A 27,588-nucleotide genomic window follows, 5' to 3' on the forward strand; every position below is an offset into this window, starting at 1 on the left:
CCTCAGCTGTTTGTGGCATCCCAGACAATGATGGAACAACAGACACACAGACAAGAAAAGCTGGGATCTGGTGGGTAGTGCTCTCTCTGATGGAGAGCACCTGCTACACAATCTGGAAATGCAGCCCATTTATCAAGTACAGCACAAGGAGGAGGGTTTAGCTAGTCTTGGTGGGAGATCTCATGTTGCAGGAGAAAGCTTCCTTTGCTAGTTTTAGTGTACACTGTCAACACCCACACAAGGGACTAGAGGAAGTCTTTGCCATTTCTCTGAACCTGAACCAGGGAAGGCTTTGCCATTCCTGTGGATCTGAGGCACTGGTGTCCCTGACATGGCTATGCCCATGCCAACAACACACATTCACTCAGGACTTCATCCACTCACCACAGCTCCATCTCCACACTCGGCTCCATCTCCACACTCGTCTCCATCTCCCTTCCTATCTCCATCTTCACCTTCAGCTCCATCTCCACCCACATTCTCTCTCCATCCTCTTCCCCCTCTCCACCCAGAGAGGTGGCTGCAGCTGGTGCCAGCTCCTCTGAATCAATATTTACCAGACTGGGAACATGTCCCCAGGGTCTGGTGGTTCTGTTGGCACAATCCCCAAACCTTACTCTGGGTTGCAGTGTTGTACAAGGACTGGGAATTCTCTGGGTTCCCTCATTTGCTTTTGGAAAAATAACAAGTATTTTTTAGTTTCTACCACGAAATGATCATTAATGCCTGGAGGGAAGGGAAATCTCATGATCAAACCCTACTGGGAAAATGAAGCTCACCCAGTGACTAGACAGAGCCAGAGATTAGAGTTTCTGAGGAGCAGCTCCACTCTGGGCTACTCCCCCATGTCAGCCTCCTCAGAGTCTGAATTGAGGACTGCATGTCCACCTTCCCTTTCAGACACAGGCAGAGTCTATGTACTAAACCAAATTCCTATTGCCCGAGTCTCTATGGGTGCTAACAGTGGGCAAATTTGATGGGCAGAGAAGCTCTAGAACACTGAGGATCAAGATACCCTCCATCTGCAAGCACACGGGTGGCTTCTATGTGGTGTTCTGTGTCTGTTGTGAGTTGATCATGACTCTCACAGGCTGTTGTTCTTTCACTGGGACTGGAGGTCTGGGAGTAAATTGTAGATCTGTCGGTTCCTTCTCAGGCCTTCCTCCTGTCCCTGTGTCCCCACAGGGTCATCCCTGAGCATGCCTGTGTCCCTTTTCCTATGAGGACACTTGCCCTGTTTGATGAGAGTCACCCCAGTAGCTTCATGATGAAGTTTATCTTTTTCAAGGCCCTATCTCCAAGTACACTCACATTCTGAGTCCTGGGTGGCCAGAGTTTACTGTGAAGGTCTAAGGAACATCCCAGTAATGATGACTAGAGCCATCACCACCTCAGAGCTCAGAGCTTTGGAATCTGCTTACACTACCAGGTGATGACACTTTTCAATGACTGGGAGAAACAAGGAGGAGATGTACACTCTGTTCAGCAGTTCCTGGACCTCCTGCCCATGAAAAGACAGCAAAGTGGCAGAGAGAGGGGCAGATGTTTCTAAAATGGATTTTTAAAAATTGATGAATTAGTTATTTTTGTTCCTTGAGACAGTCTTTCTACAAAGCACAGGACCTTCAGTTAACAACTACCCTCCTAGTAAAGCTTTCTGGGTGCCCCAATATGGCCAGTGCCAAATAGGCTATTATACACTCCCCTGCACTCTTGGGTTTCAGTGCCAGGCCCATAGCCTCTCTGGGCCTCAATTTACTCTATCTGTAAAACGGTCCTAGCAGAGTCCTCATTGCAAAGTTGGGATGTGGGTGAATCCAGATCAGAGTGTGCTTCTGACCACCAGCAATGACATGATCAGGAAGCCATGTCTGAGGAGAAAAGGCCACTGTCTCCGGCCAGTGACAATGCTCAAGCCAGACCTAAAAGGTGGTCACCTCTAAATCTACCCAGCTCTGCTCCCTCTCTGAAGCTGCTCTGCCTCGGGAGGCAGGTCGTCGTGCCTCAATGGCAGCAGCCCCTGCCGTGGAGCCTGCCAGAGGAGTTGTACCCTTCCTGGGCATCACAGATCCATGCCCACTGGGCCCGTCTGGGTTCAGTAGCTTGCTGGAGGGCCTCAGCCCTTGGCTCTCAATTGGAGTCTGCCTGCTTTTGGACAAGCAACAGAGGCCTGGTCCCTAGCAGACTTGTTGCCCATTAATGAAGCCTGATAACCATCAGCTGTGTACTGAAAGAGGCCATTATGTGACTGCACTCTCTGGGGGGTGTTTGCCTTGTACTGAATCCAGGTACTGATGGGAGAGGGTGTTAGGATGAGGCGCTCTAGGGTTGTCTTAGGTAGGTGACTAGCAGTTTCCTGAGCCTCTCAGAATAGGATCTTGGCTCCTGACCCAGAAGGCCGATGGAGGTCCCTCCTGGACTCTGGATCCAGGCAGCACTTTCCCCAATGCCTGGAAAATGTATTTGGTATACGGCTGTGGTGATGGTGGTGAGGTGACAGAGCTAAGTGAGTGAATGTGGGTATACAGAACTCAAGGCGGGCCCATACTATGTGGGCCAAATTTAGAGGGCTGGGGCCATACTTCTTGGTGCCTGCGCAGATCTGCTGCACTGGGGTCCTCAGGGTATCCTCAGGCAGCTGGCCACCCTAGACCTAGCTCCTCTGGCCCACTACCCACCTGGCCCTGGCTCAGCTCTGATGAGGGGTTTACTGCTTCTGCCTGGGAAGTCTGAGCCCTGTCCACTGCTTGGATAAGCATCTCACATCTCCGATGAGAACCAACCCTGCATGAGATGCTCATCCACTTGCCAGCAGGGTGCTGGCTAATCACTCTGTCCCTGAACTATTGGGAAAGATCAGTTGGCTCTGTGACCACCAATGGTCAGATGAGTCACTGACTGAGCCATCTTGGCCCCAGGGCCATGCACTTTATTGAGGTAAAAGGCAACACACACACACACACACACACAGAGAGAGAGAGAGAGAGAGAGAGAGAGAGAGAGAGAGAGAACATCTTTTTCCCCCCTTTCTTTTTATTCTGAGATTAACTCAGGGCCTTGTGCATGCTGGACAAGTAGTCTACAATTGAGCTACATCCCTAGCCTTTTTTTTACTTTTGTTTATTTTATTCTACTTATTTTGAGTGTGTGTGTGTGTGTGTGTGTGTGTGTGCGCACGTGCCTGTGTGCACATGAGTGCATTTATACAGAGGCCACAGGTTGATGTTGGATGTTTTCTTCAATCACTCTCAATCTTACTTTTTTTGTTTTGTTTTGTTTTTGTTTTTACGAGACAGGGTTTCTCTGTATTCTTTTGGATGCTGTCGGTCCAGCCCAGCCTCGAACTCACAGAGATCCGCCTGCCTCTGCCTCCCGAGTGCTGGGATTAATCAATCTTACTTTTTTAATTAAAATTATTTCTTAGGTTTATTGAGAGAAACAGACAGACAGAGAGAGAGAGAGAGAGAGAGAGAGAGAGAGAGGCAGACAGACAGACAGACAGAGAGAGAGAGAGAGACAGAGGTCACATTCCTTGTTAAGAGTATGAAGGTCAGAGGACAGCCTATGGAAATGGATTCTTTCCTTCCACCATGTGGATTATTTTGGGGACTGAACTCACATTGTCAAGCTTGGTGGTAAGTACCTTTATCCACTGATAATCATGTCTATCCCTCTCATTTTTTGAGACAGGGTGTTTCATTGAACTTGGAGCTCACTGATTGACCAGTCTGGCAAGTCAGGAAACCCTGGGGATCTGCCTGACTCCCTCTGGGATTCCAGGCATGAACACCGCACCTCGGGTTTTATGTCAGTGCTGGGGAATCCTAACTTAGGTCCTCACACTTTTGTAGCAAGCACTTTACCAACTGAGCTGTCTTTTTAGCCCCTTACCTGTATTTTGAGCAGGGTCTCCCTAAGGCTGTCCTTGAACCTCTGATCCTCCTACCTCAGCTCCCTAGTGTTAGAATCAGAAGCCTGCACCTCATCTTAAACCTTTAAACTGTCTTAAACTGAATGATTCAGCAGCTCTTCGGGCATTCCTAATGCCATGTGATCACCACTACAGGCTACTTACAGAACTTCCTAGTAACCTCAGTGAAAGCCTATGACTTCGGCTGTCCCTCCCCAACCCCTGGTAACCTTTGACCTGCATCTGATTGCTTGGTTGGTTATTTTTGCAAGTACTAGGCACTGAATCCCAGACTATACAGATACCAGGCAGTGTTCCACCAAAGAGCCATAACCCTACCCAGGTCCTGTCTCTTTGGATCAGCCTGTTCTGGACACGTATGTGTTTAACTTTAGTCCTGTGGTCTGTCGGGCTCCTTTATGTTCTTGAAGTTGATCTGTACTGTGGTGTGTGTTGAGGCTCCACTCCTTTTCTTGTCTGAGTAGGATTTCATACATGTCCACTCAGCGGTTGATGGTTGTGGCTGCCTCTGCCGGGGGACTCTCAGGGTCTTGTATGGAGGGCTTTTCAGCTGATCGTGCCTGGGCCCCAGGGGCAGGTTCCTCACACAGTGTTCTAGCTGAGTTGCCTCCAAGATTTGGAATCCAGCTTTCTTTCTCTAAGGACACAACCACACCTAGGGCCCCTAGGAAGGGAAAGAAATGCCAGTGCGATCCCTTTATCAACAGACTTCCAGTTGTGTGTCTTTGCCACCCAGGGAATCTTCTTCCCATCTTGACCACCCTGAGAACTGTCCCCGGATGACAGGACCCTGGGAACAACAGAAGATTCAGCCACACCATTCACTATGACTTTGGTTCCTGAGGTGTCTGTTGGGCTAGAAAGATAATCTGGGGGAGCTACAGATACCACCACAAGCCATGAGGGCCTGAAGCTGGAAAACAGGAAAGGACCTCCTGGTGCCTCTGGACTCGACTTGGTTCTGGACCTCTGGGCTACAAGGTGTCGGTTGTTTTATACTAGCAGCCCGAAGCCTCAGCTCTTCAAGTGCAGGTGGGAATAGGCAGGGAGGACCGGCCCTCCTCGTCAGAGGCAGCAGCGCTGCAGGCTGACCTACTCTCCTACATGTGGGTCTAAGATCTTCCCCAGCCCAGGCTGGCTGGGCCCCAGGTCAGGGCCAGGCAGAAGCAAGTACTCAACATTCCACGTCCTACCTGCCCTGGGGAGCAGACTGCAAGACCAAGGTGAGGTGTCACAGTTGGAGCCCAGAGAGGGAGACAAGCCACTCGCTTTGCCTTGGACTCTCTGGTCTCAGCTCAGAAAGTCCCATTCTTGGGTGGCACTGACCCTAAGTCTTACAGGCTGGTTCTCCCTTCCTAGCAGGAGGTGTTGTCTCTCAGTCATACACTTACTTCCTGTTGTAGAATATTATTTTAAGGTGTGTGACTTTTGTTTACGCTGCATTTATTTAACTCTGTGATGCTGCGTTACTGTACCTGCCTGAAACACCCGGTGGTCTAATAAGGAGCTGAATGGCCAATAGTGAGGCAGGAGCAAGGATAGGCTGGGCTGGCAGGCAGAGAAGTAAAAGGAGAAATGAGAGAAAAAGGAGAGGAGGATATCAGGGGCCAACCACCCAGCTGCCCAGCCACCCAGCCACCCAGCCATCCAGCCACCCAGCCACCCAGCCGCCCAGCCACCCAGCCGCCCAGCCACCCAGCCGCCCAGCCGGCCACAGAGTAAGAGTGAGATTTACAGAAGTAAGAAAACAGGAAAAGCCCAGAGGCAAAAGGTAGATGGGATAATTTGAGAAAAGCTGGCTAGAAACAAGCCAAGCGAAGGCCAGGCATTCATAACTAAGAATAAGCTTCCATGTGTGATTCACCCCCATCTCCTGGAGATACCAGGGTTGAAGACTTTACAGCCCCAAATAGTTTGGGTTCACTGGTCTTAAACAGCATAGTGCAGTATGTTGGTGTCCTGGGGCTTTCCCTACTACACCCTCTGCATGGAGTCCCTGACTCTCTGTTCACAAGCAGCTCTTACCCTTCAAACAGTCAAAACAGGAGGCTGAGTCAGGAAGATACAATAAGTTTGAGGCCAGTCTGAGCTCCAAAGTGAGTTGAAGGCCAACTTGGATTATAGGGGCCAATTCTATCTCAGAAAAATTTTTGAAGGAGTAGGCGAGGGACATGAATTGGTAGAATCCTTATCTAACATATGCAAAGTCCTGGTTCAACCCTCAGCACCACACAAAACCAAGCATGGATGTGTATGCCTGTAATATCAGCCCTTAGGAGATGTAGGGAGGAGGATGAAAGTTCAAGATTAAACATTTTCAAGGATGGGGTTCTAGAAGGAAAGCTTAGTGGTTAAGAGCACTTACTGCTCTTCCAGAGGACCTGAGTTCAGTCTCCAGCACCCCTCTCAGGCAACTCACACCCCTCCATGTGCACGCACACACATATACATGTACACATGTGCATATACATGCACACACAATTTTCTTTTAATTAAACAAAACAAGATCCAGGTTATCCTTGGGTGTATAATGAGTTCAAGGCCAGCCTGGGTTACATGTGACTGTGTCTTAAACAGACAAAAATAAAGCAAAACAGAAACACGAGCAAGCTCCAATGGATACCAGGTATGAAGGGGCTGTAGCTGCATTGCTCGTAGGCACCCCATCTAAGGGGGACTGAGGCCACATAGCCCACTGACTGAGTGGTGGAGATGGAGTCCTAGTTCCAGCCACATGCCTGCTCAAGCCTCTGAGTTCCCTCCAGCTGTCCATAACTCAGTTTCCAGCTGATTTTGTCACTGGCATTTAGGGAAAGTGAAGTCCTCCCTGGAGAAACAGCAATTGTCCAAAGCAGCTTTTGGAGTCTGGGTTAAAACGCTCTGGGAAGCTCCAGGAGAGAAATGTGGTTTTGATTTTCCAGAGCAGCCTGAAGCAGAGCTCAGACCTCGCCCAGACCCTGCAGGTCTGCCCTTGTGCTTGGGGAGCGCTGATCCTGAGGTCAGGACACTGGAGAGGTGGCCTGGGGTCCACCAAAGGGACTTCCCCAACTGGCCCCAGTCTCAGACAGAACCAGAATCAGCTATCTGAGCTCAGTTGGCGGTGATTAAGCTCATCAAGGAACCTGGGTAGGGAATGGATTTGCCCCACAGTTGGGAAGCTCAGTACTGAGCCATTCCTCAATGGAAGCTAGGGAAACACTTGATCTTGGATGCTGAGCTGAAATCCTGGGTCCAGCACATGTCTGGCTCACTCTATCTACTCTGTCCTCAGCACTCCTTTCTGGCTTGTTACTACTTACAAACGCTCTCTGAGAAGAGCACACCGCATTCTGCCCAGGCCTTGTCCTGAACCCTGGGATCAGGGAGACTCCAGTGTTTCCCTGTGTGCTCCTGGCAGGGACCCACAGGGCTGACACTGCTGCAGCTGGGAGGCAGGAGGAAACCGCCAGAGTCATGGTCTGAGCCCCAGAGCCCCGCCCCTCCCTCGCCCCTGTAGCTCCGGACTTAGGTTCTGCTCTCTCTCTGTTTCCATGACTGAGGGCTCAGCCAGTTGCACTGAACCGCTTGCTCGCAGCTGTGCTTGGGCGAGACTTGTCGTTTGCTGTGGACAGTCTCCCTCTGGTTGCCTCAAGCAGGGTCACTTGATGCCACTTCCCAAACTGAGTCTGGGCTGTTCCGTGGATGTGCAGCACTAGTTCACAGAGCTCTCCATCCAATCACCACTGAAGCAAGGCTCTATCTCCCACAGATCCCCAGGGACTGGGAAATACAGCCTGAAGACTCAAGCTTTACTGACTAAGAAGGAAGGAAGGAGGATTCCTAGCGGCACTCGGGCTTCATGCAAATGAGCCCGCTCAGCCTGTTTTGTAACCAGAAGGCACAAAGACACCGAGGCAGGGAGTGGCAGCGCCCACACACAGATCTGCGCGCCCGCTGCCTCCCACGGGCTCTGCGGAATTAGCTCGAGAATGGGAGGAACAGGTGACAGGGCGGGCGCCCTCTCTGAGGGGAGTCAGCTCCTCCAAAATCTCCAGGGTGTGCGGAATGGGAGGCGGGGGCGAGGGCTTGCAAGACCCCATCAAATAATTGAAGTGTAATTTGTCTCCTTTTTAAAGGAGACAGAGCTGGCTTGGTCCCTGCTTCGCAAGAATATGACTTTTCTGCCAGATGGGCGCAGGACGCCCACCTCTGCCGCCGTTACAGTTTCTGTCTTCCTCTGGCGACAGAGCTGCTAACTCCCCCGACACCCCATGCATTCCTGAGGAGATGAAAAATGCCTCACTCAGCCTGGGCCTGCAGAGGGCTGCCTGTGACATCCATTCTCGCCTGGGGCTCGGGGAGCAGGGAATGGTGTTTAATGAAAGGAAATGCTCTAGCCGGCAGCTTCCTGCTCTGGCTGCCTAGAGTCCTGTCCTGTCTCTGAAGCGAGCCCCATCTTTGCAGCGCTCAGCCATCCCTAGCAGCCTCCTGCACCTGGACACAGAGGAGAACAGCTACCAGACACTCGTCCGGAGGCCCTCACAAGCATCCGGTGGCATATGAGGGAGCTTCACTCACAATAGTGTTTCGTAAGGTCTGACCCTAGCACCCAAAACTGCCGCAGGCCCCTGTCAGGGCTTCAGGGGACAGAGGACTGTTACACTGAGGACCTCGGGATTGCCCTTCTTAGATAGCCCTGCCTGACAGGGTCCAAGGGGGGAGACACTGCCCAGGCATGACCGAGGGTGGAACAGTCCAAGGGCATCTGCAAAGAACCTTCTAGTCTTGTGACCACAAGCACACATTTCAACTGGGGCTGCTTGACGCTCCAACAATAGCACCAAGTAGCTTAGAAGTGATTTCCTCACATTGAGTCCTGCCAGGAGGAGGGGGCTCTGCTTGCCCTCATCCTTGCCAGCATGCGGCAACCTCAAGCGTTGATTCTCATCTTCACCGTGTTGGAGGCAAATCTCTTGCTGAGACCTGGGTTTACAGGAGGCACTCTCCTACTCCAGGCTTTGTGCAGGTCCCAGACATCTGAAGTCCAATCTTCGTGCTTGCATGGCAAGCACTGTATTCACAGAGCCGTCTACCCAGCCCCGTTGCCACCATCTACACATGGCTGTCCAGCAGATGGCATGTCTTTGTAAAGGGAGGGCTTAGCAGACCCTTCCATAATTTCTTGGTAGCTCATGGCCATTGGCACTGTCCTAAGTTAACTATCTTGGCAATGTGCCTGCTAAGCAGATCATCCCTTCCGCACACTGCGGGGACACTGATACTGCCCGTGTCACAGGTCGGACATCACCTCAGATGACAGACAACAGCCACACAGGCCCTCTTTGCTTCTTTTCTTGTCCTTGTTTGATGTCTGTTGCTGTGATAAACATGACCAAAAGCAATTTGGAGAGAAAAGGGTTTCTTTCATCATACAGTCCACCATGATGGGAATTCAGGGCAGGAATCTAGAAGCAGGTACTGGAGACAAGATCTGAAGCAGAGACCATGAAGGAATGCTACTTACTGGCTTGCTCACTCAGCTTGCTTTTAAAATACAACTGGGGACCACCTGCCAGGAGTGGTACCACCCACAATGGGCGGGGCCCTTCCCCATCGACCCTTAATCAACCCCCACAGACCTGATTACACGCGGATCTGATGGAGGTATTTCTCAATTGAAACTCCCGCTTTCTAGATGGTGCTGGCTTGAGTTGAGTTGACAGACCCTAACCGGCACACTGCCTGTCGGCTGCTCTTTGCATAGGCTGACAGCAAGTTTCTGTGGGCTCCTTTTGGCAATGAGAAGGAGCAATGTTGCTGCTGAACTTCGTGCTGCCACTGCCCAGCTTGTCACCACTTTACCATGGCACCTCCAAGGACTCTCAATATGTTCATACACCATTTATTGCCAAGCATCTGGCCTGTGCTCCCAGATGTGGGATTCACAGATGTGGGAATAGACAGCCATGGCTTGACCTACCTGAGCTTGTAAGGACACCCCAAGGACACACTGGTCGCGATGCGATGACCTGCTCTCTGTCCATCTATCCTGCAGAGCATGGGTCCCTCCAGAGAGAGCCGTAGCCAGCATGGAACCTCCTGTGTACTCTCACTAAGGAGGCTGCTGAGCTGTCTTACCTGGGACCAAGGGATCCTGTGGGGCACGAGCTCTCAATGCTAAAAATCAGAAACACGCAGGCAACCTACGATGAGCTGTGCACCCTGCTTTCCTCTGGGAACAGTGCTGTGAGAGGGTTACATGTGAAGCCCAGCCAGTGGCTCTTCCTGCCCCACAAGGTCAGACCCACCAAGAAACAGCAGCAGGCTGAATCAGTCTGCTTGAATCAACACAAGTCGAGTGACAGACCCACCGCTCTTGACTGAAGGACAGCACTCAGTGGAAACCTCTCAGGGTTTCTCAGGGAGCCTCCCAGCCACAGGGCATGTTAAAGCCTTGTTCCTATGGTTTCCTGCACTTGTCCCATGGGACTGTCTCCTGCTGGACTGAGGGAGTACGGAGCGGGGTCTGTCTCCTCCTCCTTTAAAGTCCAGTGTCCAGAACTGGATGGATGGGTGATGAGTAAATGGATGACTAGATGCCATATGGTGGGAAGGGGGTGACTGGTTGAATGGAAAGACACATGGATAGTGGGATGGGTGGGTATGTGACAGCTTAATTGAAGGGGGTGAATGGTGGGAAGGTGCATGGCTAGATGGATAGAGAGATAGACGAATGGACGGATGGACAATGGATGGATGGGTAGGAGATGGGTGATGGGAAGGTGGCAGGCAGATGATAGCAGGATAGGCATGTGGGGAGCAGGTCAGTCCTGTACAGCATGCTGAATCTTTGCTGGTCGCACACTGGCACGACCTCTGTTTCTATAGTTGAATGAAAACTCTAGGCAGTGTATAGAGTGGCTGCTCCTTAGTGAAACCTGTACTAAGCATCTGAGCCACACATCTCCTGTGTATCATCCTTGGGGGACAGGTGTTGTCCTTCCCATTTTACAGGCAACATCAAAGAGACAGACAGACGGGGCTGTTCGTGTTTGGAGGTTGACAGGAAATCCAGGCATCTCATACCTCTCACAGCCTAAGTCCTCCGACCCTGGCATGCACCTCTGAGAAGCTCAAAAAAACATCCTTCAACTGTTAGGGAGCAGCTAAAGCCAGGGTCACCGAGCCTTGCTGCCTGCACCCCTCCCTCTGCTGTAAGCAAATACACTCTTTGGAGGAAAGAGTGGCCCCAGGGACTGGGAGAGAAGGCAGGCTGTTGGTCTGATGGAGCACCTGACAAAGGCAACTTAAGGGAGAAAGCCTTTGTTTGGTTTGCCGCATAGTTCCAGGGGAGGCAGATCTCAGCGTGGAAGGCAGATCATGGCAGGGGAGGCAGAGCGGCAGGGGAGCGAGGCAGCTGGTCAGATGGCAGCTGTAGTTAGGAACCGTGACTTCCGGTGCTCCACTTGATCTCCCTCCTTTCCACACAGTCCACGGCCCAGGCCCAGCGCCACCCACTGTTAGGGAGGGTCTGCCCCTCAATTCACCTAATCTCGATAACCCCCCCCGCAGGCATGCCCAGAGGATAATATAATCTGAATAATCGCTCATAGGTAAGCCTGGGGCCTGCCTCCTAAAGGATTTCAGACCTCATCAAGTTTACAATGACACTGACTACCTCAGTCACTTGGTGGGGTAAATGTGGAGGGTGCCAGGACTGCTTAGGTCTTGAACACATGAATGATAGAGGAACATGAACTCCCTCATCAGATATAGCATGGCAAAACTAACAACACTTTCAAGCAGTGCCCAATACCCTGCTATGAGGCCACGTGGGAAGTCGGAGGATAGATGGATGGATGGATGGATGGATGGGTGGGTGGATGGATGGATGGATGGATGGATGGATGTTTCCTTACCTGGAAACAGGTTTGGCTGCTGCACTGTTTGGAACAAAGCAAGACCATCCCTCCCAGCCTGTCCCCCAGTCTCCTCCAGCGCCTGCCCCTACCTACACTTGGTAATGGTCCCTCAAGGCAGGGCAGTCCCTCCCACACAGCCTTGTTGCTCCTGGCATTCAACATCTTGTTCCCGGGACAGATCTTGGCAGCTGCACTTTCATAGATAAAAGTCCATGATGGCTGCTGCCTCTTCCCTGTTCCCCAGCTCCTTGGCTGATGAGAGAAGGCAGCACAGCTCTGGAGAAGATGTGCTTCAAAATAAGAGACTGGGTGCAGCGAAGGTTGAGGGGTGGGTGGTGTCCTCTTCCCCTCAACATCCAACCCAGGAAGGATTGCTGACTGGCCAGCTGACCTACCCTGTTTGGGTTCTGACATCACCAGGGCAAACAGGGAAGGCCTTTCTTTTTACTAGTCTGGGATTTTACAGCTGTCTCCCAGCCCTGCAGGTCAAGGAAGAAACAAGAATGCACTCAATAATTGGACCCCAGCAGTTCTCACAGAGTTTGAAGGGGCAGACACTGAATCAGAGACGAGGCCAGCTGAGCCTCCTGTTGGCCAGAGGTTGTAGGCAGCAGGACCCAGCTGTGAGCTTCTGACTGGGCTGCATCTCTGCTCCTATCCTGGGCTGGACACTTCCATTCTGGACATTTGGTGGTCACTGGGAAGGACACTGATCTTCAGGGAACTCAATTTTCTAAGTGAGAGAGCTAGTCTGTGTTTCCTGGCGATGTTTGAATAACAAAGCCAGCAGTAGCCAAGGCTGGGCACAGCTGGCTCCTCCCTCCTGTGCTATCTTCATCTCTCCCCGCCTGCCCCCTCTACTTCTTGTAATATAGGGAGCCCCATCCTATACCTGCACTGCATTTGACCCCCAGCCAAAGAATAAAAGTCCAAAGGACAGTACAATCTCCCCAAGATACCTTCTGGATCCAAACACAGAAATTAGTACATAATTTCATCCATCCAACCGTCTCCCTGATGTCCAGATCATCGGGGCCCTGCGTCTGCCCAGGCCATAATGGCAGCCACAGTGCTGGCCATCGGGGCCCACTGGTCCTGCATACAAAGCACCCGGCTGGCCATTATCATTCTGGGGCGGAACTCCGCTTGGCCTGTGTCTCATCGGTCACTCAGCAGCCCTTAATGACCTGTCAGTTCCTTGGCCTGCCATTTTCTGTCTAATTAATTCTTTTATTGTGCACCGGATAAAGAAAGACAAAGGCCTTGCCGGCAATAATGATTCATTAAAATGCAGTGCCTTCCCAGCTCTTGGCCCAGCACCAGCCTCTCCACCCGCTGTGGGCATGGTTGCCTGCGCCCCTTAACCCTTTACAGGGTCTTCTGGGCTAGACATCCCAGAAAATCTAGATGTGAGCTAGTCCAAGAACCTGGTGTGGGAAGATCTCCTGAAAGAGGAACACTTACTTCCTCAGGATTGGTGTAGGGGGCCCAGACATACTTTTGAGAATCCAGCCCCTCTCAGGGAACAGAAGGACTTGTCAAGGGACACCTGAAACTGGGCAAGGATCTAGGGACATGTGTCCTAGAGACTTGGCCTAAACAGGAAGGAAGGTGCTACTCACAGGGGTCAGCCAGTGAGCCACAGCATTTCAGGCTTGGCTAGTTTATTCTCAGGGAATTTTGGTGAGGCTGTCAACATTCCATGGGTGTGTGGGGAAACTGAGGCATGGGAGGTAAACTGGTAAATGGCAGCTTTTCTAATCATTGTTTCATCCTGCCTTCCCACAGTCCTCTGGATGCTGTGGGAGAGAGACAGGCCCTTGGGTGGACGGGCTTCAGTCCTGGCAACAGGTAAAGAGGAAGAAGCAAGGCTGTGGCTACCGTAAGTCCCCACTCAGGGCACACACTCTGACTATTCTCTTACCTCTGACCATCCACCTTAATTTTGCACATGAACGAAAAGAATCCTCAAGAGGTCTGAGGTAGTGACAAAGAAGTCATTCTCAGTTACAGGTGAGGAAACCAAGACTCTTGGGGGCAGCCTCGTGCTGCAACGGGAGGCAGCAGCAGATGAGGTGGCTCTGAGGGACCGGGGATGGGGGTAGGAGAGACAAGCTAACACTGCTCTGTTCTGAATCCCTCTCATATACAGGCAGAACAGTAGCTTCTGGATACCCATCATGTTTCAGCCCAAATGACAGGATGTCCTAAGCATCAAAAATTGGTGATGATGGGGTACTATCCTCTTGTTTACTGCAGCCCCTGGAAATGTCAAGGCACCCAGCGGGGAGGCTCCTGGCCAAGGGACTGCAGGTGTCTGGGAGCCGGAAGTCCCTTCAGTGGCTGTACTCAGGCTGGCAAAGCTGGTACCAAGCGACCTTACTAGGTTATGGAGGTCATCTTATTGCCACTAGCATACAAAAGGACAGACAACGTGCTGTCCTAGCCAGTCTTCCTCCCTCAGGACAATTCTTGGCCTGGGTGCTAGACAGGGGTAGTTTATCTCCTCATCTTGGGGTCATACTGACCAGCGTGCAGTACAGTGGGAGACTGGAGATAATGCTGGGGCACAGCCTACAGATGAGTGTCCGTATCTGTCCAGTGCCTGGCAACAGGGACATCACCACCCACAACACATCTCCAGGGCCCAGTGGCATTAGGAGCAGCCTGAGCAAGCACAGGGTAGGCAGAGGTGGGGTGGACAGAGAGGCTCAGTCCTTGTCCGGGCTGGAGTCCCTTGGCATGAAGTCAGACACTGGGAAGGGAAGGTGGGGATGTGGACTCCATGTGACTACCTGGGAGAGTCCAGAAAGATAGGAACCGCCTGGAGGACACAAGACCTCTATTATCAGGAACTGATAGCTGGGATGGACATGAGCTTGACCAAACAGACACCAGCTCCCGAGAGCTGACACTACCCTAAGAAAACCATCAGAGGACGGAGGGTTTTCCCCAGCCTCTCAAATGCTGGGACTGATAGGACCATCGCCCCCTTTCTGGAACAGGGCATTCCGTTCCATTGAGGTCAGAGCCAACATTGCTTTGGGTAAGGAAATGAAAATGAGGAACTTTCTGCCAATCTGCCCCTGGGATGGGCTAACGGAATGGGTATTCTCTGAGAGAACAGGACTGTAAAGTTTGGACTCAGGGCAGAGCTGATCAGGGCAATATTTTCAGGCTGAAGCTATGCAGGACGCCAGACAATTGCTTCCTACGGGCCAATGCAGCAGTACTCCTCCCTCCCTAACCTGTCCACGCCAGCCACAGCCTCGGTGCAGCACTGGGAGCCTCCAGGACACGCAGCCTTGGATTCTGCCTCCCAGGACTGAGGGTACCAATGGGCTAGCCCCAGATGGAAGCAGGCAGGCAGGAGCAAAGGACAGGGCATCCACAAGGGAAGCTGTGGGTGGACTAGCCAGGACACTCCATGATGCTCAGATACAAGGAGGCTCTCCGGAGGCAACACCCAGAACCAGGGCTGCTTGGCAAGACAGACAGCGCTGGACCCCAGGAGTTAATACTCAGGAGGCTCGCCAAGTCCCAACAGAACTGGCAGGGCCACCCGGCCCTTGGGAACCTGGCAAGCCCCACAGCTAATCCCAGCCCAGCAGCAGGGTCTCACAGCTTTGTCAGCGAGTCGGGCGCCTGGGGTTCTCCTTGGTCTGGGGTGTCAATGAGAGAACTCTGAGGGCCATATGGGTTCAGACAATCCTTGGCTAAATGTGGAGCTGGCAGGGCTGGGTCCACACGGGCTGCAGGCTGTGAAGGCATCGGCCATGGTTCTCACAGCACCATTCCCCACACCTGGGAGCTTAGCACACTCAGGCCTTATGAACTTTTATAAATCCAGGTGACTTTCCCCAAATGCTGGTCTTGGCAGGCCCTAGAGTCAGGCTTTTCAAAGTGGGGCAAGGGAAGTAGTAAAAGTCCTCCACATCGGGGTTCTTAAGAGGAAAAGCTCCCTTCCACCCCAATCCAAGGCTGAAGTCTACATAGCTGGGATGCAGCCGGCCCTGGCAGCGCCCGCTAGCCACATGTACCCAAGGGGCTTGGCAAGGGCCCCTTTCTGTCTCTCCTCACAATCATTTTCTCCCTAGAAACTTCCCTCTGAGCAGACAGCTCTGCCAGGCTCTCTTGGGATGGTTTTTCTCTGCTCCCAGCCTGGTTCTGAGCCAGGACCACCCCCCACCCCCGGAAAAAATGTCCATCAGCTCGAGACATGCTACCCAGCCACCCAGCTACCCAGCTACCAGCCTTGATTAGCCTAGGAGGAAAACATGGGTTGGAGTGGCCCATCTGGACCTGTGTCTGTCTGCTTAGGAGTAACTCCTAAAATGAGAAAGCCAGACAAGGCTAAAGGCATGGTGTTTAAATTCAGATCAAGTGATTGTGAGGGGGAATCTGGCCACCTCCCTAAAATGAGGTGAAGCTCCTGCCTTGGGGAGTCTGAATGACTCTGCACCCCCTCACAGTGGCCTGCTCAGGGCAGCCAGAACCAAACCCTGAGCGGAGTGTCACCTCCTAGGAACATTCATGAAAGAACCCCCAGGCTTGAGAGAAGTAATACACAAAACATGCTCCGAGTAGATAAAAAGCATTTTTTTAAAATTTTATCAAATTGATCTGTACAAAAGTTAGCATTGCTTGGTCAGAAAGTAGCGAAACACAGCAGGCGAAGGACAGCAAATGTCTTTCTGAATTCAATGCCAAAAAAAAAAAAATAGATTGCATAAAAATGAGTTTGTTGTGGTTCCCACTCCCACCCCCAGAAGGAGATACACTAAAAGAAAAAAGACAGCTTTTTCTCTAAAAAAAAAAAAAAGGAAGAGTAGAAAAATTAAAAAGAAGCAAACTTCTCAAATGTGATTAAATGTACAAAGTCTCAAAGGCACAAGTTCCCGGGAAGTAGCCGGTTATACACTTAGCACACAGGGAAGCGGGCAGTGAAGCAGGTGTTATTTTCTAACTAGGAACCTAGGCAGGTTAGTGGAGGAGGCTTTCCTTTCACAGCTTGGTAAGTAGCGCCTGGTGCCAAAGAGCCAAGATTATCGTGGTTCTGCAGCTGCCAACTTGCTTCTCCCACTTGGCACCACTGAGGGCAGAGCTAACATTCCTGTCTTCCAGTGCCCGACCCGATGCTGGTGCTGGGCGTTTTGTTCTAACCAGACCCCAAGAGGTAAATCATTTTCTCCCGGGCCATCTGAAGGCCGAGTAAAGAGATGCCGTGGGGCGCTGGACCACTTCCCTCCTGCCCTCTACAAAACAAGCTTCCCCGCTTTCATTCTGTCTTAAATTCTACTCTCTGCACAAATTACTTCATTAATTAAAATAATACAGAACATAAATACATCTTCAACAGCTTTCAAAACAGACATGTTTAAGCCTTAAAATAAAAATTACAAAACATAAAAATAAACACGAGAAGTGCTTGTCTCAGCCAAACCTTGCTGGGAAGAACTGTGGTTATGAGAAACCCCTCCATCTCACATCCGACCCAAGCATGCCCAAGTGGATGTATCCCAGGCGTCCACAGATGTCTTTCACCATGGGAACAACTTCCCTTGATCCCAGGGAGTTCTTGGCTGGGCTGGTAAGGCCCCTTCTCTCCTTTGTCCTTAGCCGTAGCTGTCTTCTCTTCTACTGAGATGCAAACCCAGGAGCTGGTACCCACTCATCCAAACCGGAGAGTGAAAGAATGCTGTTTTGGAAATCATCAGTTACCTCAGAGACAGAAGAGGAGGAAAAGAGAGCTCTGTCCCCTGGCAGAAGTTTGGATATCCGGAGGCAAAGGGACACAGGGTGACAAAGCCTGGCTTCCTGCAGATTCAGCGGGCACTTGACGGAGCGAGGCTGTGCTGGCTGCCTCCACCCTCTACCGAGTACGCTTCTGGAAGACCTCAAAGACCTGGTTATACTTCGTGGACACTGAGTCCTCCAGGATGCAGCAGCCTCAGGGTCGGGTCAGGGTGGTGTACACAGGCTGGTCCCAGTTGCTGCTGGGGCTGTGTGCAGGTGGCAGGGAGAGCCCATTGAGCAGTGGCGAGGCATAGGGCCGGCGGGATGAGTGGAAGTAAGGGTATTGGTAGAGGCTGGGCGGGTAGCCAGGGTAGGGGCTGTAGTAGTTGGAAGCCTGCAGATCAGTGTAGTCACACTGTGCACTGGAAAAGGAGCTGGCAGCCGTGGCGGAGGCAGCCGTGGTGACACTGGCTTGGGCACTGTAGGAGCCATAGTCAGCACGGCCAGGTGAGCCATGTGACTGGTCACTGTAGTGGGTGGGACTCAGTTGCTCCGTCTTGATATGTGGCCGAAGGGGTCCTGCCTCTGTGGGCGAGGCTGACGCCGAGGGAGCTCCCTTGTGGGCCCACACAGGGGATGCCCCTATGCCAGTTGCCCCAGAGTGGGAGTAGGAGGTGCCCCCATAGGAGCCAGAGGCAGTGGCCTGGCTGGGCTCTGTGGGTAGGGCTGAGTGGCCATTGAGGGGCAAGTACTGGTCAAACTCGTGGACATCGAAGGTATCCATGTTACTGATAACCTCGCTGCTGAGCTCGGAGATGTCCACATTGCTGAAGTCAATGTTCTGGCGCCCGCTGTCCACCAGGCGGCGCCCTTCCAGCCTTAGCTCTTGCTTGCCTCCACTGCTGGCCTGATGCAGGTCTGTCTTGGGGGTGGTGGGTGGGGTGGGCGGCCCATGGGTCTGGCCTGAGGAAGAGAGTATATTTCAAGGATGAATGCTCCTTCTGTGGGACCAGGGTGGAGCTGGTGGGTGACACCAGGAACCCTGGTAACTGCCACAGGTACGAATCAACAGCTTTTTGTTTCCTTACCTTCCCAGAAATTCCTGCAAACTCAGACCCAGCCCTCACTTACTGGCTGAGAAAATTCCGTTAAGCACTATGCTGTGGGAAGACCTAAGGCCCCTCCCTGAAGACCTGGGTGGGGGATGGAAGGTGGCCAGCCGGCCCCACCAGAACTAGCATTAATGGGGCACTCTTGGAATGCCTGGCCCTGGGCACAGGACCAAGCTGAACCCACACAACCCCGTTCTTCCTCCATCACAGCCGAGTAAAGGGAAGCTCTCGGCCTGCCTCCAGCTTCACTGAGGCTGCTTGGCTTCTGGGACCCCACCCACCAGCCTGATTCTGAAGCCGGGGTTGTTGACCCATGCTACTGTCGTTGAAGAGTGGAGGGAGACTGTGCGTGAGTGATACACATCTCCAGAGTGGCCCCTCCTTTTGAGCATCAGAAGTAGCTCTTTCCAGAGGCTCTCTCAGGCCCTCTGCAGATTGCCAGCCCTGGAGGGAAGACCTTCTCACACTCCAGGTCAGTCCTAGAACCTACCTGTGTGGTCGCTGTGGTGGTGTGCGTCGCTGAGGACTGCATCGGCTTTGTACATGGGACCACCAGGGTGGTGGCCCAGTTCCGTGCCAGAGTCCGAGTCACTCCGGCCAGCCTTTACACTCTTTCTTCGCCGTGGCTGGTATTTGTAATCTGGGTGGTCTTTCTTGTGTTGGACACGGAGCCTCTCGGCCTCCTCCACGAAGGGACGCTTCTCACTTTCACTCAGCAAGCTGCAGAGAACACAGCAGGGCAAGGATGTCCACAGAGCTCCAGGGCTGCGAGGGCCCAGGCAGCACCAGCTCATACACTGCTGTGGAGCTGACCTGAAGTCAGACAGCAGGCACAGGGTAGGGTGCTGGAGAGGCCTCTGTGGTGAGGACTGCATGTTCTTTATAGTCCAGGGAACAAGCAAGACCCCGATTCTCCATCCTCCCTGAGTTCCCCCTTTGCAATCCCAGTTGCTCGCCCATCCCACCCGCTCTCCCAGTCATTCTCTACGACAGCAGGACCCAGTGAAAACTACACTTTGACAAAGGCAAGGCTTCCTGGGAGCCAGCTGCGCCTCAAGGCAGTTAGCTGGGTTTGCTGTCCTTTCAGTCCCAAGCTTACAGCAGTGAAGGTAAAATCCAGGTGACTGTGCCCCCCCCCCCAGCACACACACAGAGAATCTCTCGGCCTTGTGCCTCTGCCTGCGGGCAAAGCTGAGAGAGGGCAAGACAATGTCGCTGTCCTGCTCAGCCCAATGTTTCTAATGTGCGCCGCTTCAAACTCAAGCAGAAGCAGCCTGGGAGGTTTGGAAAGTGTCGTGCTGGGGAAATCTGTGCTGATGTCTTCTTCAATATTGCCTGCATTTCTCATGCCAAAGTGCCCGCTGAGCCTCTCTGGCTTTTCACCCACCCTTTCCTTCCTCCACTCCAGGATGGTGAGGCCTCGGAGAAGAAGCACCTGGGGACAGTACCAGCCAGCACACTTGGACTCCTCATGGCTTTCCGGAGACCCAGCTTTTTCCCAGGACAAAGCAGCTTGATACCTGCCCCGTGCCTACAGGCCACGGTGGGCCAATCAAAGTTGGGATCCCCCCCCCCCGTTCTGCGGTTCTCAGCAAGATACCCCAGGAGGGGAGAAAGTGCTGGAGGGTCACACTCCAGACACTGGCCTCGGTCATCTCCAGGGTCCCACACCTGGTGTCTGGTCTGTGTTGACCATGGTGTTTTTCCACCGACCCACCCTGGAACTAACCGAGGCGCACCAGTCCAAGTTTGGGCACGATGCCACCTCCTCGCGCCCCTACATTCCCTTCCTCAACCGTAATGTCAAGAGTCCCCACACTCACCGCCACAGCTTGCCCAGGGTCTTGCTGAGCTCTGCGTTGTGCAGATGCGGGTACTGGTCCGCCAGCTTACGGCGCGCCGCCTGCGCCCACACCATGAAGGCGTTCATGGGCCGCTTCACGTGTGGTTTGGCCTTGAGCGTGCCGCCACCGCCACCGCGCACGGGCATAGGTACCAGACTCCAGTCATAGCCCTTAAGCACCTGTGACACGGCATCACGGATGCAGGCTGGGAAACGTTCGTCCGCCGCGTCAGCAGTGTCCCCTCGGCCGCCGCCCCCCGCGCGGCCCAGGCCCTCCGATCCCTCGGGCGACGGAGGAGCGTCGGAATCTGAATCCTCCACGTGTGACATGGAGCTAGCGGTGCCGGACGGGCTGCAGGGCGGCTGGGCGCGGGCCTCACTCATGTCCAGCATCAGGGCCACGCGCTGGGGGATGCTCAGTGGGGATGGACGCAGAGGTCGCGCCCGGTCACGCTGTGGACGGACACTCTGGAACCCAAGGTTGCCACGCAGGACCCAATCTTTGTCCCTGCCGCAGGAACACAGCTGCCGCTCCTCCGCCGCTGCAGCTCAGTTCTGGGACCCGCAACAAGTTTCTTTAAGCCGTGGCCGAAGCCACGCCCCTGCCGGCCGGGGTTGGCAGGCGCGCCCTCACCGAGGCGGAGCTTGGTGCCCCGCCCCTAATCCAAGGAAGCGGACCCCGCCCCGCCCTCCTCACCACGTGGGTAAGGGGCCCGGCAGCCTGATCCCTCGACTGAGGCAGGGTCAGAGGGCTAAGGGTGACTGACTGCCCAGCGCCGGGTTCTCTGCAGTGTGCATCGACTTTTGGGCGGCTGGCGAGGATGCTAATCCACAGGATTCCTGAGCCCAACCTCCCTCCCTCCACTGTGAGGCTCGAATCCGCTATTTCAAACAAACCTGGGTTCTGCCCGCAGGGTGGCGCAATGACAGGAGCCAACAGGTGACTCTGGTAACTCGCGCACCTAGGTGAGCTGGAGGACCCTGGAGCCGGACAGAGGTGGGAGGACGGCGGCTCTGGGCGGGGCTGCGCCGGCCGCGGCTGCTGAGTCCCTAGGGCGGTCGACTGATGGCCCGGCCGGACGCGGGGGCCCGGGTCCTTCCGGGTATGACCTGCGGCGGGGGCGCGGGGGCCCTGGCGGGCGGGCCTGGGTGGTCTGGCAGAGGCGGAGGCCACGCTGGGCCACTTCGCCTCTGCACTTGGAGAGAAGGAGAGCGCTCAGGGCTGGAGAGGTGACGTTTCTCCCGAGGCCAGCAAGCGGCCACCCCGAGACCGAAGTTGCCTCCCGCGAGTTGGCTTCCGGCCCGGAGGTCTCCAAGGGCAGCTAGGATTCTCTCGCCAAATTCAATGGAGGCGACGTAGCTGCCACCCTATGGTTCTCGAAAGCCAGGTGACCCTAAACGAGGCCACCTGTTTTCCAAACCAGTGGCCCCTATGTGCCACCCTCAGGGGCTCCTTTTTCCGGAAAAGACCGTTTAGAAAGTCTGTGGGCCTGGGTTTGGGGATCTCACTGCGCACAGCGCAGGACTGGTCTCACATCCCCTCCTCCAGACAAGGTATGAGTGGTGCTCTAACCTCCCGGTCTGGGATCCCAGTCTCAGGCTGTGCCTGCAGTCTCACTTCTGGAAAGGGTCAGGGCTATGCAATTGTGGCCTTGGGACATCTATAATTCCTGCTTGGAAGAAGGAGGTCCAAGTCCCTGCCACCTGCTGAGGCGACCACTAAGGAAGAGAAGCTACCTTAGTTGCGACCATATTCTAGTGTCCCCACCCCGCGCACTCGCGCGCGCGTTTGTGTGTGTGTGTGTGTGTGTGTGTGTGTGTGTGTGGAGTGGGTGGAGAGTTGACTGCCATTGTCTGCTAAACTCTACCCTTACTTTAACTACTTAACCTACCGAAAAGACCCTTCCTTATACATCTGCAGTGGCTGTCCTTTCCATTGGGGATACCTCCATTCTGGGTCTCACCTCTTGAGAAAGAAGTGTCTTGGAGGCATAAAGACGCCCCGCTGTCTAGTGCACTGTCGTAGCGCCATCCATACCAGCAAATGAAGTCTAAGTGGCCTAGCTGATGATGGAGACCAGGCCCATACCATGTTCCTCTCAGGGCCTGAACCCTAAGGTCTCAGGCCCCAACCCTCTGTGCGTCCATGGACCCATACCCTTGGGCTTCAGCTTTGCTAAGAAAGCACAGAACTGAGTTCTCATTGGGTACAGTGCAGCTTCTTCTTGCCCACCCCCACCCATAGGGCTATAATATATTCACTTTTCAGATCCCCAGACTGCTAGGAACCTTGGAAGAAAGGAGGGGGAGCTCATCCTGGCTCCACCTACAGTTTGAACCTTCCTATCACTCGGTTCTATAGTGACTCCCTGACCCCCCAGAGGACTAGTGGCCAGCCCCTGTTAGTTATGCAGGTATAGGCCACTATGGGCTGCCAGCAGGTGACCCAGCCCTGCCCAGTACAGTGGCACACAAGTGGAGCCCTGAGCCCTTCCAGGCTCTGTGTTCAGAATTGAGCCCAGTACAAGCCATGGGCATACAGGAGGTGCTCCAGGCCCATGCCAGGCTCGTTGTTGGGTCATCTTGAAAGGCAGTACATCCTCCAGTGTAGGGAGAGATCTATGTACCCATAGCACTGGTCACATCCATACACTCCAGGTCCCACACCCATACAATCCAGGTCTTTACACTCCTTTCCAGACAGACCCTGAACAGACATGAGGCTGAGGCTTCTGGGAAGAAAGATATTCATGGTGGGTTCATGTGCTCACTGGGACTGACTAGGACCAAACAGTCAGGACCCTGCTTTATAGTCCCTGACTTGGATATCCTAGTGTTGAGATCATGGAGGCAACAAGTCCTCCCTTGAGATGCACTCTGTATGGAAGGAGACTTTCAGAAGTGTGGTCCCAGAAATCTCAAGGATTGATGATTCGGCTGAGTTCTGAGGTTTGCTGCTTCTATGAAAGGAGAAAAGAGTAGTCCCCACAGGTGGCATCATGTTCAAAGACCCTGCAGCCCAAGAGCACAGGGCATTTGATAATACAAGAACCTATAGTTCTTTAAACTTTGAATGGTAACTATAGGGACCGCCTCTCCATTTACCTTGTGGGCCACTGAACCTTGTCCAGGTGTGGACCAGTTCTTCCTCTTCTTAGCTTTTCTTCCTGCCCCATTCTCCTCCTTGACTGGTCCTAGTTTTGCCCCACTCTGCATGACCTTGGAACTTCCCCATTATCTTGTGGGGGTTTGCAGTTCTAGAATGAGGATCTCATTGGCTAACCTTGGTCCAGATACCCATTCCTAGGCCAGTGGATCTGGAGCCTGGGGAAGGGTAATGGGGTAGTTCTGTAAACCTCAGGTTGGCTTATGTGTCCTCAGCCCTGGCCTGGTTCTCCTTCTGCCCCTGCATCTGGAGCTGTATGTCAGGCAGCTGGCAGGGCATCCCAGCACAGCCATGGAGGTTTTTAATAGCTGACATTGGCCTGGAAGAAACAAAATGTGCAGGCAGTGAAGCAGGACTCCTGTAGACTATTGCCCTGCCTACTGTGTTCCCAGAGGCAGGAGAGGGGCTCAGTGGATCTACGTGTCACTTCAGAAGGCTAGCCTTCCAGTAAGGTGCTCAGGGCGCTGGGCCAAGCACTCAGCCTCCCACCCCCTCTTCGTTCGGTGGTCTCAGGGATGCTGTCAGAGTTGGCTGCAGTGGAAGTTGCAGTTGGGGTCAGAGCTCATCCCTCAATAGAATGGTCATCTATAGGAGATCTGCTGATGTCAGTCAGTACCTACCCCTTTCTGCTGCCCCATATTTCATCTCTCAGACCTACAGAGGAACTTTTCCTGCCATACAACATCTGAGGCTTCTCCTGTGTCTTGCCATGCTATGCTGTGTGTACCCAGCATTCCTCTGGCTCCAGGGAGGAGTGAGCATGCTCCCTCCAGCCCAGCAGCATCTTTTGTGTTTGATGCCCCATGGGACACCCTGCTGGAATATTCTGGAGAAAGGGGCTGTATTTTAATCCATGCAGTGGAGTCCAGCACTTATCTTCTGCAATGTGACAAGTGTGTGCAGAGGCCAGAGATGTTCTGGGAGCAGCTGTTGTTTCCACTTCTTTGCCCTGTTGCCTCTGGAGCTCCTGGGTCCCTGAATTTTAAGCTGGACCCCCTTCTTCACCCTATCAGGGCCCCAGGTAGAGCTGACTCCCAACAGTACCTAGAGGGTCTTGGTACTTCCTCCTTGGCACAGGGCAGTTGGTGATTTTGAAGCCAAAGCCATCCTCAGTAGGGTCCTCAGGGCACTGAAGCAGCTTTTCCTGGGAGGAAGGAAATTCCATGCAGCCCTCAGCAAAGGTGCCAGCACCTGTTCCTGGGATGGTGAAGTCTGGTGTCAACATGGGCCAAGCTGGACTTAGAAAGGGTAATTCTGACATTAGACACTTGGATCTGCAGCCCCATGCCTAGTGCTCATCCTGGAGACCCCACACCTACTGATCCTGGCCTTTCCCCCATCACCTCCTCTATGCCAGAATCCTGTGGATATTGAGCTCCCCAGAAATGAGACACGAGGGCCTAGAACAGACATTGGCAGGGACTCAGTCAGAAGCTTACAGGATACTTTGTTTCTGAGTTCATTTTCTCCCAAGCACCACTTGTCAGATCCAACAGGCTTTCCACCCAAAGTTGTCCACAGTTGCAACTTTACTAACCAGAGCCCTGTTTCTAGAAGGAGTAGTAAAGCAAATGGCGACTTAGAATAAAAATGTAACAAAATAGCCCCTACAGCCCAAATCTCTTCTGCCATGATTGAAGGTTAGATACCTGTCCTTGTCTGGGGTAAATTAAACACACCACTAAATGGCTTTCTGATGTCTGGCTTGCTTTTGTTCCCTTGAATGTGGCGAGGGAGGTTTTGGTTAGATCCCAGTAGGCCACACGATATGGTTTGGGCTGTTTGTTATGCAGCACTGTGGCTGACAGTGACAGTACAGCTAGCTCTATGGGCAGAGTCCAGCCCATAGGCCTCTGGGTTCTGACCTCTGGGCCGGGGCTTTCCAAGAATCCTTCCAGTTCAGAACACAGCTCAGAGCCGTGTTCTGCTGCAGGGCCCTCTACCCTACACTGTTTACTTCCATTCTACCTTGAGGTCACAGCTGCCGCTGGTACTCAAGGTCTCATCTCCCTGGGGTGCAGAGGGAGCTGAGGGTGCAGCCGAAGAGGTACGGTAGCCAAGAGAACAGCCGCTTGTGACTCACAGCTTCAGTCCAGCCAGCAAATGGCATGGCACCTGCTCACTGCCGCACCTGCTGGTCTCTGACGGGTTTTGGCCAGTGGATAGTCGTGGGGGTGTGGGGACACCAGCCCGACTGACCACTCTTCTAGGAGCTGGCAACAGATGTGGAACCTGCTCCCTTCCACAAGCAGACTTCAAGACATGAAAAATTGTGGTAAATGAAGGGTGCACGATTATATTCAGCCCAAGCTGGGTTCTTGGGGGAGCCAGAGACAGCTGCAACTGCATGTCAGGGACAATAGCCCTGAAACAGTGGGGACTGCTGGGCTGAGGTGCCTGGGGACAGCTGGACGAGGTGCTGACAGGGAGCTCATTCCTCTGTGAAACCGTTCCGCAGCTGCTGGGAGAGCTGCCAGCTAGTGGGCAGTGTGCCCTGTCCCCATACCCATCTTAACTACTGTGCTGGAGGCTTCAGGCAGCTGGGGTGCAGTATCCAACTAAGAGCGGGTGAGCCCCAAGCCTCCAGAGACACCAGCCGGGTCATGAGCTGTCAATCCCTCTTGGGACCCCTCCCCATTTTCCCTCCCTTTTTTTGGAGCTTTTTGCCAGAGGCCCCAGGCCTCATCTTAGTTCCCTCTAGCTTGACTCTTCTTGTAGTTTTTAGCTAAAAGTGATGTTTAGAAGCCTGCTTCGTGCTGGTGGCCTCTAAGGTGACAGGAGCAAATCTCAGACCCCCCTCCCCACCGTGGCCCCCTCCGGCCTCCTGTATGAGCTTCCAGCTGCCTAGCTCTGTCTAGGTTTTGCTTTATATGTGGAGCACAGCTGAATGGAGATCTAGGAGCTCAATTGCCAGATGTTCAACACACAGACAAATGTGGCATAAGCCACAACTTACTCTGATAAGTAGAAGCCATGCCTTCTAGGTGATTGTGAAACACTCCACTTAAGGGGCTCATTCATAGTTTTTGTTTACTTTTCTTTAAATTTTGTTGAAGCCAAGTATGGCGATACACATCTGCAATTCTGATACTTGGAAGACAAAGGCAGGAGGATGACTTTAAGTTCAAGGCCAGCCTGAGATACATAGTGACACTTGTATCAGAAAGAGAGAGAGAGAGAGAGAGAGAGAGAGAGAGAGAGAGAGAGAGAGAGAGAGAGAGAGAGAGAGAGCCTGGTCTACAGAGCTAGTTCCAGGACAGCTAGGGCTGTTACACAGAGAAACCCTGTCTCAAAAAAACAAAAAGCAAAACAAAACAAGAAAGTGAAATTCATGTAAGCCAAAGGACTCGGTGGCATGTAGGAAGGATATCAGCATGGTCATGTAACTGTCCAATTCCAAAACATCGCAGAAGGAGTTCCCATATCCCCTTTTTTTTCTCCCCCACCCCTTGAAATCACGCATCAGTCTTTCACAATGGAAGTGCCTCTTCTATAGGTTTCCTATAACATGTCTGACTCATCTCATCTCGAAGATTTAGGATTCATCCATACTGTAGCATGTTCAACTTCATTCCTCTCTGTGGGTGACTAATACGCCAGTGCTGTCTCAATTTTTAAAAGAGTCTCACTATTTAGCCCAGGCTAGCTCAAACTTGCTGCAATCCTCCTGCCTCAGCACCACCACTACTAGGCTCACAGGCATGCACCATCATACCCAGCTTCCCAGTGTACTTATTAAATTTGGGCAGAAATGGGCAAGAACACTACCTCTTCTTGACCTAACTCTGCCGTGTGTGACCTGCTTGAAAGTCAGTTCCAGACAGCATCCCAAGACGGCAGGCCAAGGGCAAGAAACCTGAGCCACCTAGGGCATGAGTTCCCTGCAGACCCTTCTGCCG

General features: G+C 53.0%; 2 protein-coding genes across 2 annotated transcripts in view; one reads left to right on the forward strand and one right to left on the reverse strand.

Moving 5' to 3' along the window:
* Positions 1–16,416: 16,416 nt before the first annotated feature.
* Sox8 (SRY-box transcription factor 8) lies at positions 16,417–21,087 on the reverse strand. Its single transcript, XM_005081569.4, has 3 exons — positions 20,504–21,087; positions 19,171–19,400; positions 16,417–18,531 (listed from the first exon to the last, which is right to left on the reverse strand). Exons 1-3 carry the CDS (start codon positions 20,914–20,916, stop codon positions 17,783–17,785), a joined length of 1,392 nt encoding a protein of 463 aa, XP_005081626.1. The 5' UTR covers positions 20,917–21,087; the 3' UTR covers positions 16,417–17,782.
* A 189-nt stretch (positions 21,088–21,276) lies between these two features.
* Positions 21,277–27,588, forward strand: part of Lmf1 (lipase maturation factor 1) — an 87,738-nt gene continuing 81,426 nt past the window's right edge. Inside the window, exon 1 of the mRNA XM_040748334.1 lies at positions 21,277–21,489. The gene's annotated coding sequence lies outside the window, so the exon portion shown is untranslated. The remainder of the gene's footprint in view (positions 21,490–27,588) is intronic.

This window comes from Mesocricetus auratus, unplaced genomic scaffold (assembly GCF_017639785.1).
Source record: "Mesocricetus auratus isolate SY011 unplaced genomic scaffold, BCM_Maur_2.0 Super-Scaffold_100007, whole genome shotgun sequence".
Taxonomy (NCBI): Eukaryota; Metazoa; Chordata; class Mammalia; order Rodentia; family Cricetidae; genus Mesocricetus; species Mesocricetus auratus.